At 42.6% G+C, this 17,594-nt stretch overlaps 1 protein-coding gene across 2 annotated transcripts; it reads left to right on the top strand.

Annotated features, from left to right (window-relative positions):
• The first annotated feature begins 1,123 nt into the window (after nucleotides 1–1,123).
• Nucleotides 1,124–16,290, top strand: LOC121571510 (elongin-A-like). Of its 2 annotated transcripts, XM_041883006.2 has the most exons (12): nucleotides 1,129–1,276; nucleotides 2,293–2,349; nucleotides 2,980–3,095; nucleotides 3,229–3,776; nucleotides 4,199–4,530; nucleotides 4,765–4,876; nucleotides 9,415–9,570; nucleotides 11,616–11,713; nucleotides 13,634–13,814; nucleotides 13,958–14,087; nucleotides 15,131–15,276; nucleotides 15,438–16,290. In XM_041883006.2, the coding sequence occupies exons 1-12, from the start codon at nucleotides 1,166–1,168 to the stop codon at nucleotides 15,497–15,499; spliced, it is 2,049 nt and encodes a 682-aa protein (XP_041738940.1). In that variant the 5' UTR covers nucleotides 1,129–1,165; the 3' UTR covers nucleotides 15,500–16,290. The 2 variants fall into 2 exon arrangements, with proteins under 2 accessions (XP_041738942.1, XP_041738940.1); XM_041883008.2 differs by lacking the exons at nucleotides 15,131–15,276; nucleotides 15,438–16,290 and adding an exon at nucleotides 14,438–15,124 and having other exon boundaries at nucleotides 1,124–1,276.
• The last annotated feature ends 1,304 nt before the right edge of the window (nucleotides 16,291–17,594 follow it).

Below are 17,594 nucleotides of genomic sequence, written 5' to 3'. Positions count from 1 at the left end.
CTCTGGTGCTATTTTAACAAAGTAGTGGAAAAACTTTGTGGAGTTGTGTAATGTTGACACACCGAATGTTGTAGAGATTCTATCAACAGGAAAGGAGGCATGCACTATGACACTGACAACAATATAATTGTATTGATTATTAATACATTAGCATCTCAATACCAGTATTGTAAGGGCAATAACTAATGATGGTGATGGTAAAAAATGATTGATAAAAACTGTAAGATGTAACATTTCTATAGGGCCATATCAGTACATTATCACCAATATCATTATGATGTCACAAAAGCATATTAAAGGCCCAGTGCAGTAAAAACGTGATTTTCCTGTGTTTTATATATTTCTACACTATAAGGTTGGAATAATACTGTGAAATTGTGAAAATTATGATAATGCCCTTTTAGTGTAAGACAGCGGCCCCAAACTAGGGGTTGCGAACCTGATATGAAAATGGGGTCGTGGGAGAATTTCCAAAATCCTGAAAAATATAATGTAACATTATACATTTTAGTAGACACTCTTATACAGAGCGACTTACAGGAGCAATTATGGTTAAGTGCCTTGCTCAAGGGCAAATCAACAGATATTTCACCTAGTTGGCTCAGGGATTCGAATCAGAAACCTTTTGGTTGCTGGACCAATGCTCTTAACTGCTAGGCTACCTGCCGCCCTGATAATATCGCCTTTGTCTCTCAAAATCATTGTAATGTGGTTAACCTTAAAAATGGAAATGAAAATTGTTCAAATCTAAAAGTTAAAATTCAACCAGAGAGCGCCCTTATACATACACCGAGAGCAACTGGCGATATGCAGCAGGTATCTTCGATTGTAAACTACATCACAGGCCTGTTCGCAAAACTATGTGGAGATATGGGATCAGAGCATGACAATGTGACCAAATGCTTCAGACAACACATGAATTGGTCACTATGGAGTCTTCTTTTTGACCATTTTAATTGAAATCAATCAAAGTAAGGTACTTCATTGTTACCCAGAAAATATTTTATATTGATATAAAAACGGCTGCATTTGGACCTTTAAAACTAAAACAGGTGTCTGGTTTATCCTTTGTCAGCTGTTTTACTGCGTAGTTCCGTCAATCTCCACGTCAACTGCAGGCTGACTGAAGCAGTGGATATGACGGCGCTGACCCACTACTACTGTAATGAAGCAGCTTCCGGGGCACAGGACACCAGCACTAAACATGGCGGAGGAGCTGTTAGAAGTGGTGGAGAGACTTCAGTCTCGGCTCTCCGAAAACCTTGAGCCTCGCAAGGTAATAATCGAAAGGCCCAGAATGGAACCGCAAGGCTGTAGCGGATTGCTTGCGCTAGCTAGAATGTTTTCAAATATTGTCGCGTGGCAGGTAGTACCGCGAATGTAGCTAACTACTGCTTTTTCTAAGATCACGTCACGATATGTAACTTAGCCAACTAACGTTAACAGGGTTTCTTAACCATAGTTCATGTTAAGTTTAACCTAGTCCTCGAGCTACCTGCCAAGTCCGCAGAACTGTACTTTATGCAATGGAGCCATTGTAGCTAACGGACACTGCCACTTTCAAATGCTAATACTTTAGCCAGCTAGCTAACGTTCAAGAAACGACAACCACAACGATTGTAATTTATAAGCTCCGCGATCGAGTGACAACAACATAACAACAGCGCGGGCCTAGTTGTTAGATTATTGCACTTCACTCAATGGACCAGTCCAAGTTTAAGGGCAAAAACAATATATTGGGTCTTGATGCTTTATTGTGATATCGACCGTTTCTTCATTGTGTCTCATTGAACAACGCAATCCCTGCACACACTGCAGTGTCGTGGTGGATTTTTGTCAGCTGATCAACTTTAGTAAACACAACCCCCTCACCGGATAAGTGTAGCTAGCCTACCCCCTCAACCCCCTCACATAGGCCACGACAACGGACAAATCTTGACGAGCCATGACAGTGCGCAATTTGGGCACATTTGTCAATTTCTGGTTCAAATACAGTCTGAAAGTACTGCACAGTTTGACATATAGCCTACAAAGTCAAACTACCAGTAGGCCTACACTTTTACACAGCTAGTGTACAGCTTCACACAGTAGACCCATGTCGTCAATGCTGTGATTTTGTAAATATTGTTATGTCTCTATATTTTCATTCATTCAATGATCAGGAGCCTTGAATTAACCTGACTGTTACCTTTTAACCAGCTATATATATCCTCCCTTTTGGCATACCTGAATTGTGTGTACTTTGCTAGTGTGCAGACTGTACTGTAAATCTTCTGTATTTGCGCTATCTAGCTCCTGAAGACCCTCAAAAGGCTGGGGGAGCTGCCTATGACTGTGGATATCCTTGTGGTAAGATTTTGAAACAATGTATGGTCCTGTGTGGCTCAGTTGGTAGAGCATGGCGCTTGCAACGCCAGGGCTGTGGGTTCGATTCCCACGGGGACCAGTATGGGGGATTAAAGCATGAAAATGTATGCACACTACTTTAAGTTGTTCTGAATAAGAGCGTCTGCTAAATGACTAAAATGTAAAAATGCTCATATCACGATTGTGATAGCATCTCTTTTTTTAGTCTCAAAGACCCACACTGATTGCATTGCGCCATAGTTTCTCACTCACTGCCCAGTGTTCTTTAGAAGAGGAAGCCAAGTACAGTCTCTGGTTTTGCAACCGGATGATGTGGCCCTCTGTAGCCAGCTGCCCTATAGGAGTTGATGTGCTGTTCAATATTGTCAAACAACCTTCAGAACATGCTCATTTCCTTTTATGATGGGCAATAATGCTAATGTGGCCTGTTTTATGTGCACTACTAAGTGTACTGACCTGCTCACTTAACCATTAGAGCTCCTGAATCTATATAAACCACCCACGTTGCTCTCAATGACACACATGACACCAGTGTCAAAACATAATGTACTGATAATGAGGACACCCTGTTACTATCTATGTTCAGCTTATATTTTGTTCTCTTCTGTGCAGGAAACTGGAGTAGGAAAAACAGTGAATTCGTTCCGGAAACATGATCTTGCTGGAGATCTTGCGAAGAGCCTTGTGGCCAAGTGGAAGAAACTGGTTCCTACCCCGTCTGCTGAAAGGTACGTTATTACTGAGGGATTTGGGGATTTCTTCTGATTCTTCGTCGTCTTCTTCATTTTCTTCGTTGTCTTAGCGTATTTGCATCTGAATTCTACTGAAGTGTAGCTTTAATGTTTTTCTTCTTCCTCGCAGACCCGGCAACACCAAGGACGTTCGAACACACGCGCACCCTCGCAGCTCCGAGGGAGCGGACGTGAGCCGCGAACATGTCCGGGAACTATCCCCGGAGGAGCCTCCTCATGTAGAGGAGGACGAAGAGGAGGAGATGATGGAGGAGGAAAGAGGCTACCGCACTAACTACTCCCCCTCCCCCCCTCAGCACCACTACAGCCCCCCACAGCTTAGCCACGGCAGCCAACGAGGGGGGTACCAGTCGGAGGGCTACGAGAGCCCCATGGAGGAAGAGCAGGAGCCCGCGCCCAGCCCCCCGCGCAAAGAGGTCCGACACGCCAAACCGCTAAAAGAGCCTGGCAGGGAGCATCACGGTTCCCACGGCGACCGGGACGAGGAGAGGCGGCGACGTCACGCCCAGGCAAGCGGCGGTGGTGGTGGTGGTAGCGGCGGCGAAGGGAAGAAGAGCAGCGTGGAAAAGGAACCGCAGCACAGTGGCAAGGCCTCCAAGCACAGTCGGCACTCCACACAGCACGAGCGCAAGAAGGACAAGAGAGGGGGAAGTGATGGTGAGTGTGCTGCCGAGTGAGTTTGCTGAGAGAAGTTCGCTGTGAGAAGTTCGCTGTGAATTCTGTGTCATTGTGACATTTACAGAGAGGCTGGTTCTCAAATGACATCCTATTCTATAGATGACTATTTCAAGCTTTGAGTCAGTGTTGGTCTGTAAATAGATGGTTTTCCAATCATGTATTATATTTATACATGTGGGATAATGAGAACTTTACTGTATTGTGGATATGATGACCCATGGTCTTTTTCATCAGCACTCTGTAACAGTACTGCTATGGTTGATTAAAAGATGCAGTGATAGTTACCATTTTCCCATTAATTTGACCCCTAAAGATGTGGGTTGTTTTCACCCACTTCCCCCCCCCAAAAAAAAATATACATCCCATAACATCCTTCATTCCTTGTTCTCTTTATTCTCTAGGGAGGTCACGTGAGCCTAGGGACTCATCTATATTAGCCCAGGCGCCTGAGGAGCAGGCGGAAGAGGCATTTGATACCCCCACCATGTCATTTGAATCCTTCCTCACATATGACGCCCCTACGCCCACTAAGAAGAAGAAGAAGCCCGGCAGCAGCAGTCGGCCCTCCTCCCACCACCACACACCTCCTCGTCCGCCTGTCCAGCCTTCGTCTGCTGGTCCTTCCTCCTCCAAAGAGTCCAAGCCCAGCAAGGCCAATGGGAGCCGCAGCAAGAAGGCTGATCCAGCCCAGACCCCGAGGGCAACGACCCCGGTGCCTGAGAAACGCAGGAGGGTAAGAACAGACTTTCACTGAACTTTTCCTCTCACTCGATCATGCGTATGTTCAATTGGAGAATGTTATATTTGCTGTCAGATTTTTGGGGGCTGGACAGTAAGTCCTTATGATCGTGTATGGTTTTTATTAACCAGTTGCCCTGACCCTGAAGTTCTCATATTATTATGAGACGTTGTTCTCAGGTTCTTGACTGAACTCTTCCTCTTTAATGTACTCTTTCTTTTACCCCAGGTGGTCGAGGTTGTGTCCACACTTCCTGATATCCCTCTGCCGGCCATCCAGCCTTACTACAGACCTCTGCCTTCCATTGATCTCACACCATTGTCCCCTCAGCGGCGCAAAGGTACAAAACATTTTTTGGGTTCTTTCTAGGGCTGTGGCGCTCATGAAATGTTGTTAGCCGGTGATTGTCATTCAAATAACTGCCCTACTCACGGTAATTGACTGTTAATTAACATAAACACATTTAGCATCTCAGGCTTCCACGCATAGCCTACAAGCCACGGATGTGGACCTTTTGGAACATCCTACATTTAAAAAAAAGTATAATAAATCCATTTAATATAGCCTACACCATCACAATAAATCCATTATTTTAGGCAGGTCTAAAGAAACATTATGATATGAAGAAAATGTAGCCTATTTCAGAAGAACAGAATAGCATATTCTGAGTCGTCCTCATGTTAGGCCCTGATCTGGCTATGCCATATGGCTGTGGGCTACACTAGTTCATTTAGCAGGTAAGATTTGCTTAGAATTCCCTTGGCATTATTTCATAGTAAGAACAATACAATTGAACATAGCTGAATGAAATAAAAAGGATATTTTTCCCTAAACGATTTTCGAGGGAGTGCGCACATGCGGCTATTCTGTGTTGAGCGGTTAACAAAGAAACAGGTCCTTCTATATGCTTAATTTAGAGTTATTTATGCAACTTTAGTTATGTTTTGATTTCTAATACATTCTAAGGCTGCGTGATGCGACTACTTATGATTTGAAAAAAGTTGCATGAAAGGGAAGCGCTCTGCTCTGTTTCTTGTGCAGGCTGCACACACTCTTATTCACAATTTGACAAGCACTTGATAATATGCTCACGCAGTATTCTCAATTGAATCTGGTCACATATAGCCTACTAATATATGTATGGAATTATTTTTGATTTAGAATGGCCCACAAAAAAAGTCATCCATAGCCTGCACTCGAATAGGGAATGGTTACGTGCAGTACTTTTTTAATATGCCAGGTAGGCTACACTGCTTAATTTAAGAATTTAGCAAGAAATATAGCAGCATGAGAAAGCTGGGATTTGCTTTTATTATATAGTGGTCAGTCAAAACTCTTGTTTCACACGCGATTGCGCAATAACTGGGCTTATAAATTGAAATAATTTAGAAGCCCAGTAATATAATTTAGCCGCAGAGGATCAATAGCTTCTTTATTTATTTATTTTTGCCTAGCTGTGGCTTGTGTGTAGCCCAATAACAAGGCATAGCCTACAGTCAGGAACGTGCAGCAATTCTGTCAGTGAACAGCATGCAGACTAAACAGGCCTTTCGCACAATTTCAAATACAGTCGTGGGAAAACACAGGTTGGAAAGCAAATGGCTCCTGCAGACTCTAATCCGTATGCTGTAAGCTACCAAAATATTTGATCAACTTCCAAATATTATTTTTACAAAGTAAAACAAGAGATAGTCTTTTGGCATCATTGGGTGAGTCAGTGAAATTGGAAAGCATTTTTAGGACTATAATTAGCCTACAATATGAGCGTCTCTACACACACCTACTGTAGGCCTAGGCTATTGATGGATTCAAGACAAGGTCGTTTTTATTGATCTCCGATTCTCAGTTTGTCAGTGTCAAAGTAGCCTGTCATTTAGATCATTTGTGCGGTATTAAAAAAGATTCTGCCAGTCTCCAGTCATGTAAAATGACTTAGAATTGCATGAAATGCGTTTATAAAAGGACACATTTTTCTGGGATCCTAGGCTACTAAAAATGTTCCCTATGTTTGCAACTTCTGTAAGTACCTCAACTATTCTCCTCTATGCCATTACGCTAATGCGATGATGATATGCATGCAATGCTTTATTATAAAGGTGATTACTATTAAAAAAATTTATTCTCATGCGGTACCTCAGAGCTCCCCAGGTCCCCCCCCCCCCTCTTGAGCTCACTTTTTGTTCCGGCACCTCCCGATTTTACAAATCAAGCACTGGTCTTTACGTATACTAAATAATATGTGTGAAATTAGTTGTGATTTAGAATGGGCCATTATCATGCACCTGTCGGAACAGGGGCAGGGTAAAAAATCTCTCATCTCATCCATATGCACTTGAATAGCAAATGGAGGACGCTTTTCCCGCGGTTCATTTTCATGCCAGCCAGGTAGGCTACTCCAGTTGTAAAGCAAACAATGTGCTTAATATATGGAAAGTTGAGAAATAAATATAGGAGGCCTAGCCAATAGAAAGCTGACGGGATCCTCTTTTTTAAACATATTTTATTCCATGTGTCAACCAGCTATGAGGAGCTAGCTCTCTGCGCAACAGGTGATCCTATTCCCCTAAAACTCTGAATGCCAGCAGTGCTCTCATGAAGTGTTTGATTTGATTTTTGATTGCATTTGCATTGATGTCAGAGTGATTTAGAGGGACAATAGCGCGCTGAGTACCAGCCATTAGCAACTGGCCGTTAGCATGTTTGGTAGGCTACTAATGACCATCAGAGGCATCAGAGCGCAGTTTTGGAGAAGCCTAGTTACCGTGATTCAACAGTCACATGGAATTTGACTGCGGTCATGACTCCTGACTGCCGGTGTGGCAGTAGTACGGTCAGCGTAACAGCCGTAGTCCTTCACACTGTGTGTATATCTGTGTGTGGGTACGTTCCGGATGACTATGTGATCACGCTCTCCGTAGCCGATGTGAGTAAGACTTTTAAGCAGGTCAACATTCACAAGGCAGCAGGACCAGACGGATTACCAGTACGTGTACGCTGAGCATGTGCTAACCAACTGGCAAGTGTCTTCACTGACATTTTCAACATGTCCCTGACTGAGTCTGTAATACCAACATGTTTCAAGCAGACCACCATAGTCCCTGCGCCCAAGAACACTAAGATAACCTGCCTAAATGAGTACCAACCCGTAGCACTAACGTCTGTAGCCATGAAGTGCTTTGAAAGGCTGGTCATGGCTCACATCAACACCATTATCCCAGAAACCCTAGACCCACTCCAATTTGCATACCGCCCAAACAGATCCACAAATGCAATCTCTATTGCACTCCACACTGCCCTTTCCCACCTGGACAAGAGGAACACCTATGTGAGAATACTATTCATTGACTACAGCTCAGTGTTCAACACCATAGTGCCCTCAAAGCTCATCACTACGCTAAGGACCCTGGGACTAAACACCTCCCTCTGCAACTGGATCCTGGACTTCCTGACGGTCCGCCCGCAGGTGGTAAGGGTAAGTAACAACATATCTGCCACGCTGATCCTCAACACGGGGGCCCCTCAGGGGTGCGTGCTCAGTCCCCTCCTGTACTCCCTGTTCACCCATGACTGCATGGCCAGGCACGACTCCAACACCATCATTTAAGTTTGTTGACGACACAACAGTGGTAGGCCTGATCACCAACAACGATGAGACAGCCTATAGGGAGGAGGTCAAAGACCTGGCCGTGTGGTGCCAGGATAACAACCTCTCCCTCAACGTGATGAAGACAAAGGAGATGATTGTGGACTACAGGAAAAAAAAGGACTGAGCACGCCCCCATTCTCATCGACGGGGCTGTTGTATGAACAGGTTGAGAGCTTCAAGTTCCTTGGTGTCCACATCACCAACAAACTATCATGGTCCAAACACACCAAGACAGTCGTGAAGAGGGCACGACAAAGCCTATTCCCCCTCAGGAGACTGAAAAGATTTGGCATGGGTCCTCAGAACCTCAGAAAGTTCTACAGCTGCACCATCGAGAGCATCCTGACTGGTTGCATCACTGCCTGGTATGGCAACTGCTCGGCCTCCGACCGCAAGGCACTACAGAGGCTAGTGCATATGGCCCAGTACATCACTGGGGCCAAGCTTCCTGCCATCCAGGACCTCTGAGGAAGGCCCTAAAAATTGTCAAAGACTCCAGCCACACTTGTCATAGACTGTTCTCTCTGCTACCGCACGGCAAGCGGTACCGGAGCGCCAAGTCTAGGTCCAAATGGCTTCTTAACAGCTTCTACCCCCAAGCCATAAGACTCCTGAACAGCTAATCATGGCTACCCAGACTATTTGCATTGTCCCCCACCCCAACCCCCCACCCCCTCTTTTACGCTGCTGCTACTCTGTTTATTATCTATTCATAGTCACTTTAACTCTACCCACATGTACATATTACCTCGTCTAACCGGTGCCCCCACACATTCACTGTGTACCGGTACCCCCTGTATATAGCCTCCCTACTGTTGTTTTATTTTACTGCTGCTCTTTAATTATTTTTTACTTACCTATTTTTTACTTAACACTTATTTTTCTTAAAACTGCATTGTTGGTTAAAGGCTTGTAAGTAAACATTTCACTGTAAGGTCTACACACCTGTTGTATTCGGAGCATGTGGCAAATAAAAGTTGATTTGATCCAATATCCATACTAGTGTACAACAGAATGCATTCCCAATACAGTGATTCACAGTGATTCATTCTATGTAGTATGCTAGCGTGGATATTGGAAGTACAGTTTGTGTATGTGTTGGACTTGTCTGGACTTGTAATTTGGGAAAATTTGTATTCAGATACAGTATGTATTTCTCTATAGGCCTAAACCAGTTAGTTCTGATTGTCAGCAATTTCTCATGTTTCAAACTTTTCACCTCTTTCCGGCAGGTCCTGTGTCAAATGACGCTGAGGAGGACACCGGCTTCACTGGGAGGCGCTTTAACTCTAAAATGACGGTCTACTCGGGTTCAAAGACGTCCTATCTGCCCAAGATGATGAGTCTGTACGAGCAGTGCATCAGGGTGCTACAAAACAACATTGACTGTGAGTGTTGTCTGCTTTTGACACTATTTCATTTTCTGTTATCACATACACTACCAGTCAAAGGTTTAGACACACCTACTCATTCAAGGGTTTTTCTTTATTTTTACTATTTTTTCATTGTATAATAATAGTGAAGACATCAAAACTATGAAATAACACATATGGAATCATGTAGTAACCAAAAAAGTGTTAAACAAATCAAAATATATTTTATATTTGAGATTCTTCAAATAGCCACCCTTTGCCTTGATGACAGCTTTGCACACTCTTGGCAATCTCTCAACCAGCTTCATGAGGTAGTCACCTGGAATGCATTTCAATTAACAGGTGTGCCTTCTTAAAAGTTAATTTGTGGAATTTCTTTCCTTCTTAATGCGTTTGAACCAATCAGTTGTGTTGTGACAAGGTAGGGGGGTGTACAGAAGATAGCCCTATTTGGTAAAAGACCAAGTCCGTATTATGGCAAGAAACGACAGTCCATCATTACTTTAAGACATGAAGGTCAGTCAATACGGAACATTTCAAGAACTTTGAAAGTTTCTTCAAGTGCAGTCTCAAAAACCATCAAGCGCTATGATGAAACTGGCTCTCATGAGGACTGCCACAGGAATGGAAGATCCAGACTTACCTCTGCTGCAGAGGATAAGTTCATTAGAGTTACCAGCCTCAGAAATTGCAGCCTAAATAAATGCTTTACAGAGTTCAAGTCACAGACACATCTCAACATCAACTGTTCAGAGGGGACTGTGTGAATCAGTCCTTCATGGTCGAATTCCTGCAAAGAAACCACTACTAAAGGACACCAATAAGAAGAGACCTGCTTGGGCCAAGAAACATGAGCAATGGACATTAGACCCGTGGAAATGTGTCCTTTGGTCTGGATTCCAAATTGGAGATTTTTGGTTCCAACAGCCTTGTCTTTGTGAGACGCGGTTTGGGTGAACGGATGATCTCCGCATGTGTAGTTCACACCGTAAAGCATGGAGGAGGAGGTGTTATGGTGTGGGGGTGCTTTGCTGGTGACACTGTCTGTGATTTATTTAGAATTCAAGACGCACTTAACCAGCATAGCTACCACAGCATAGCTACCACAGCATTCTGCAGCGATACGCCATCCCATCTGGTTTGGGCTTAGTGGGATTATCATTTGTTTTTTAACAGGACTATGACCCAACACACCTCCAGGCTGTGTCAGGGCTATTTTACCAAGAAGGAGGGTGATGGAGTGCTGCATTAGATGACCTGGCCTTCACAATCCCCCGACCTCAACCCAATTGAGATGGTTTGGGATGAGTCGGACGGCAGAGTGAAGGAAAAGCAGCCAACAAGTGCTCAGTATATGTGGGAAAAGCATTCCAGGTGAAGCTGGTTGAGAGAATGCCAAGAGTTTGAAAAGCTGTCATCAAGGCAAAGGGTGGCTATTTTGAAGAATCTCAAATGTAAAATAATTTTGATTTTTTAAAACACTTTTTTTGGTTACCACATGATTCCATATGTGTTATTTCATAGTCTTCACTATTATTCTACAATGTAGAAAATAGTAAAAATAAAGAAAAACCCTTGAATGAGTAGGTGTGTTCAAACTTTTGACTGGTACTGTATTTAGTTAACTTAGTCAAGTGTAAATTACATGTTAATATAGTATACCTAACATCTCCCAAAAGAGAGAAGGCGAAGACATGGATCACTTACCCCATTTATAATGGGCTATTGTTCAAACACCACCAACTTAATTGTCGTGTGGATTCTTATGGCTGCTGGCCCACTTAGATCCACTTGCACACACTCATAAAATCATTTCACCAAAACTAAGAGCAACACCTGACGTCCTCTTTAACGTTACACCCCCACGGAACATTAACTGTTAGTGTGCCTTACTCCCCTAGGACTTTTATAGTTGTCTAAATCCAGGAAATGTATTCTAACCACAGCTCTGTTCATGCCTCTATTTTCAAATCACACTATCGTTGTTTATCTTAGAGATACTGGACACCCTGCTGATTTGTGTAATTGTATAATGAGATGCTTACTGTATGTTTGTCCAGCAATTGATGAGGTGGGAGGCGTGCCTTTTGAGATTCTGGAACCAGTACTAGAGCGATGCACTCCAGAACAGCTTTACCGCATTGAGCAGTGCAATCAGGTAACACACACACACACACACACACACACACACACACACACACAATCAACCTAGCGTCTCACACATAAATGCACAAACCCTCACCCAGTACGATATGGTCAGTGAGCTTGTAATACAAAAGCTCTCATTCCCTGCCAAGACATACTGTATACCAGGAACACCCTAGGTGAAATGTACAAATAAAAACTTGACTCCTAACTGTAATGCTTTGAGCAATGAATGGTATTTACTCTCACTACTAAATTGGAGGATATACAGTGCCTTCAGAAAGTATTCACAACCCTTGACTTTTTCCACATTTTGTTGTGGTACAGCCTGAATTTAAATTTGATTACATTTAGATGTTTTGTCACTGGCCTACACACAATACCCCATAGTGTCAAAGTGGAATTGTGTTTTTAGAAATGTTCACAAATTAATTACAAATGAAAAGCTGAAATGTCAGTAAGTATTCAACCCCTTTATGGCAAGCCTAAATAAGTTCAGGAGTAAAAATGTGCTTAACAAGTCACATAAGTTGCATGGATTCACTCTGTGTGCAATAATAGTGTTTAACATGATTTTTGAATGACTACCTCATCTCTGTACCCCACACATACAATTATCTGTAAGGTCCCTCAGTTGAGCAGTGAATTTCAAACACAGATTCAACCACATAGATCAGGGAGGTTTTCCAATGCCTCGCAAAGAAGGGCACCTATTGGTAGATAGGTAAAAGAAAAGCAGACATTGAATATCCCTTTGAGCATGGTAATTACACTTTGGATGGTATATTAATACACCCATTCACTACGAAGATACAGGCGTCCTTCCTAACTCAGTTGCTGCAGAGGAAGGCAACCGCTCAGGGATTTCACCATGAGGCCAATGGTGACTTTAAAACAGGAAACTGAGGATGGATCACCAACATTGTAGTTACTCCACAATACTAATCTAATTGACAGAGTGAAAAGAAGGAAGCCTGTACAGAATACAATTATTCCAAAACATGCATCCTGTTTGCAACAAGGCACTAAAGTAATACTGCAAAATGTGGCAAAGCAATTAACGTTTTGTCCTGAATAGAAAGTGTTATGTTCGGGGGAAATCCAATACAACACATTACTGAGTACCACTCTCCATATTTTCAAGTACAGTGGTGCCTGCATCATGTTATGTGTATGCTTGTAGTCGTTTAGGACTGGGAAGTTTTTCAGGATAAAAAAAGAAACTGAATATACTGGAGTTGCTAACCAAGAAGACAGTGAATGTTCCTGAGGGGCAGAGTTAGTTTTGACTGCTTGAAAATCTATGGCAAGACCTGAAAATGGTTGTCTAGCAATGATCAACACCCAATTTGACAGAGCTTGAAGAAATCTGAAAATAATAATAGGCTAATATTGTACAATCCAGGTGTGCAAAGCTCTTATAGATTTACCCAGAAAGACTCACAGCTGTAATCACCACCAAAGGTGATTCTAACATGTATTGACAGGGGTGTGAATACTTACATAAATTAGATTTCGTGGTCCTCTGTAGCTCAGCTGGTAGAGCACGGCGCTTGTAACGCCAAGGTAGTGGGTTCGATCCCCGGGACCACCCATACACAAAACATTTTATGCACGCATGACTGTAAGTCGCTTTGGATAAAAGCGTCTGCTAAATGGCATATTAATTAATTAATATTAATTTAATTTTCAATAATTTGCCTAAAAGTCTAAACACATATTTTCACTTTGTCATTATGGGGTATTGTGTGTAGATGGGTGGGTGAGGAAAAAATATATTTAATCAATTTTGAATTCAGGCTGTAACACAACAAAATGTGGAATAAGTCAAGGGGTATGAATACTTTTTGAAGGCACTGTATTTGATGTCAAAACTCTTGTAAATTGTATTGTACTTGTAGTTTATAATTTTAACCCACATTTTTCCTCTCAGTGTTTTATGGAGGACTCTGATGAGCTTTGGCAACGCCACTGCCAGCGGGACTTCAAGGGTGAGACGCCCCAGGAGTACGAATCGTGGCGGGAGATGTACCTGCGGAAGCACGACGAGCGGGAGGAGCGCCTGCGCAAGCTCACCCAGAACATCAGCTCGGCCCATGCCAACAAGCCCAAAGGTGCTTTCTCTATGTCCTATCTATGAGCTGAATCCTACTATACAGTAGTTATTACTAAGAGTTATTTCATCAATGAAAGTGTACTGAGGGTGTTTATTTTGAGTGAGCATATGTTTATGTATATGTGTGTATTTTCCTCGCAGGTCGACAGGTTAAAATGGCATTTGTGAACTCCGTCGCCAAACCTCCACGTGATGTCCGCCGGCGACAGGAGAAGTTTGGCACCACAAGCACCTCCACCGCCAGCTCCACCGCAGCTGCTGCTCCGATCAAGTATGTAGACACTAGTGTGCATACCACTATCAAACACTTTATAGTAGTGCATGTTGGCACTTCCATGTTTATTTTTTCCCTACTTACATTTCCATATACGAAGACATGATTGGCTGAATGGTAACTTTATATGCTAACATGTAATTCAGACTCTCAAACTTATTCTCAAAGGTCCACTACATCATATTTTCATCTACAAGTTGACCGTTATGATTCTATGTGAATTGTTGCAATGTCATCATGGGGAATTCTAAAGGTTACCAAGTTCACGCAGAGGGGTTACGATTCCTTACATTGAAATAAAATGTTGAAACTCCCCCTGACGTTTTCTGGCTATTCCGAACTTACAGGAGGACACACAGCTTCAGGGATGCCAGAGTAGCCAGAGGACCATATGTTAAACAGGAAAAGCAAGAGACTGCCGCTAAAGATTTTCCGGTGTTCAATCTGACGACAGGGTGAGGATAGAGAGGCTAAAAGAGAAGAGGAGCACATACAAACATTCCGGAATTTCTTTCATGTCTCCACCACCATCAAACATTTTATGTTGGCACTTACATTTTCATTTACACAGAAATGCTTGGCTGAATGCTAACTTAAGATAATATGCACTACATCATATTTGTATCCAAAATTTGACCCAAATATGTCTTGTTTGAGGAATGAATGGTCATAAGATATTGTAAAGGTTCAACACTGGAGGATGAAATGGAATAGAGACAGACATTCTGACGTTTTCTGGCTGTTCCGAATATGCAGGGAGACGGCGAGCTTCAGAGACATTGTGAAAGCCTGACAGGAAAAGAAAGCGAGACAGTAGTTCAATCCGACGACAGGTTGAGGATATATAGCGACTAGGCTACATGAGTAAAGAAGAGCAAATAGAAACTTTCTTGAAATGTTGATCATATCGCTTAATAGTTCTCAGAGATGGAGCTTATAATGCCCCCCAGACTTGAAAACATACTATTACGAAACTATACTGTTTTGTATTTCCCTGTACACTGATTGGGTAGACCTTCCTGTTTTTTTTTCTTCTTCAGAATAAGGCCAGCCATGTCTTATAGCTCTCACTCGGCTGAGCCCAGCCACTCCTCCTCTCACGACAGTCCCCCTGAGACCTCTCGCTCCTCAGGTCCCAGCGGTGGGGGTGGCCCCAGCGCAAGAGACAACAAGCCACAGGTCAAAAGTGAGTATCGTGTGTGAGAAAATGGGTGCAGAAATATATATTGGACTCAACATTCATGTAAATAAATAAATAAAACATTTTGACTTTAATCTGTGTTGAGAGGACATGTCTACGTGGCTAACTTTTCTGCTGTTACAATGTCACGTCTGTTTGTCTTGCAGAAATCGCCCCCATGATGGCCAAAACTATCAAAGCTTTCAAGAACAGATTCTCCCGCCGATAGAGTTGGAGAGAGATGAATGTATGGAGTGATTGAGAGGAGAGGAAGAGAGAGATTGTAGGAGCTGAGCGAGCTAAGCTCTTTTTTAATTCAATGAATTATGGAAGATCTACAAACCCCCACCAGACATGTGTACACAGGCACACACACGTCCATATACACACAAACACACACACATTTTTCTCCATTATTTTAGCGTTTCTTAAATACACACACAATTATGTCCTCTATTTTTAACTGTTCCCAGTTTGACCCTGGCAAACACACACACACGTGTACACACACAGACAAAATAACATTTCAAAGGCGAAACTAGTCATTTGTTACAAGTTCATACAAGCAGTATCATACACTACAGAGGGACTCTGACACAGACAGAACTATGCTTTAGTATGGTACGCATAAATTAAGACATCAAATTACATAGTGCTGTTACAGTCAGTCATGTTTTTAAATACAATTGAGTAGACATCCTTTTATTCCAGTGCATCCACACTTTGTTTTCCTACTGTGTTCAGTGTTGAACCACATGTGCATCCCTACTTTTATCTGGTTCACTGTGATGAGTGAGGAACGAAGTCAGTGCGGGAAGAGGAAAACACAAAAAGGGAGAAAGAGGAGAGAGCAAGTGATGGTACCCTGCAGCTTCACTCTTATGTATTTATTTTCAACTCTGGGACCCCTGGCTCACCCTGAACCCGGACCCAAATGGAAGTGGATCAAATAGTAATTTTAATAGATTTTAATAAATGTTGTATGGACATTTTTAATAAAATTGACTTTTTGCCCTCAAATATGTTAATGGTCTATTTTCTTCAGTCTGTGTTGATGTTGAAATGTAAGAAAAAAACACTGCTCAAATCTAGCAATGGAACCAGGCCATAGTGCACTGAATAAATTGCTGTGGTAGGGTACATTCTGTATGCCCCACACTATTGAGAACAGAGAATGTCATTGTTCAACTTTATATTGTAACATTGTATCACTGTAACAATGACTACTGAAAGAAAGATGCAATGGATGTTGGGTGCAAAATAAATGGGAGTAGCTTTCCACTAGACATTGATCTAAGCTTAGTTATGGGTTTTACAGGTTTGTGTGCTTGGGTAGTCACTAGCTTGTATACCCACAAAGTCATAAACCCTGCCCATTTCTAAAATGTATTCTTTAAAATGTGAATTTTAAACCGAACCTTAACCACACTGCTAACCTACCTTATGCCTAACCTTAAATCAAGACCAAAATGCTAATTTCTGTAACCAATTTTGACTTTGTGGCTGTGGAAACTGACTGCGTATAAAAACAATTAGTGAGGGAAAAAAATATTTGATCCCCTGCTGATTTTGTATGTTTGCCCACTGACAAAGTCATGATCAGTCTATAATTTTAATGGTAGGTTTATTTGAACAGTGAGAGACAGAATAACAACAACAAAATCCAGAAAAACGCATGTCAAAAATGTTATAAATTGATTTGCATTTTAATGAGGGAAATAAGTATTTGACTGCAAAACATGACTTAGTACTTGGTGGCAAAACCCTTGTTGGCAATCACAGAGGTCAGATGTTTCTTGTAGTTGGCCACCAGGTTTGCACACATCTCAGGAGGGATTTTGTCCCACTCCTCTTTGCAGATCTTCTCCAATTCATTTAGGTTTCGAGGCTGACGTTTGGCAACTTGAACCTTCAGCTCCCTCCACAGATTTTCTATGGGATTAAGGTCTGGAGACAGGCTAGGCCACTCCAGGACTTTAATGTGCTTCTTCTTGAGCCACTCCTTTGTTGCCTTGGCCGTGTGTTTTGGGTCATTGTCATGCTGGAATACCCATCCACGACCCATTTTCAATGCCCTGGCTGAGGGAAGGAGGTTCTCATCCAAGATTTGACGGTACATGGCCCCGTCCATCGTCCCTTTGATGCGGTGAAGTTGTCCTGTCCCCTTAGCAGAAAAACACCCCCAAAGCATAATGTTTCCACCTCCATTTTTGACGGTGGGGATGGTGTTCTTGGGGTCATAGGCAGCATTCCTCCTCCTCCAAACACGGCGAGTTGAGTTGATGCCAAAGAGCTCGATTTTGGTCTCATCTGACCACAACACT

Source organism: Coregonus clupeaformis, chromosome 8 (genome assembly GCF_020615455.1).
Source record: "Coregonus clupeaformis isolate EN_2021a chromosome 8, ASM2061545v1, whole genome shotgun sequence".
In the NCBI taxonomy this organism is placed as follows: Eukaryota; Metazoa; Chordata; class Actinopteri; order Salmoniformes; family Salmonidae; genus Coregonus; species Coregonus clupeaformis.
Note: the sequence above shows the minus strand (reverse complement) of the source record. Positions and strands in the feature narration are given on the sequence as shown.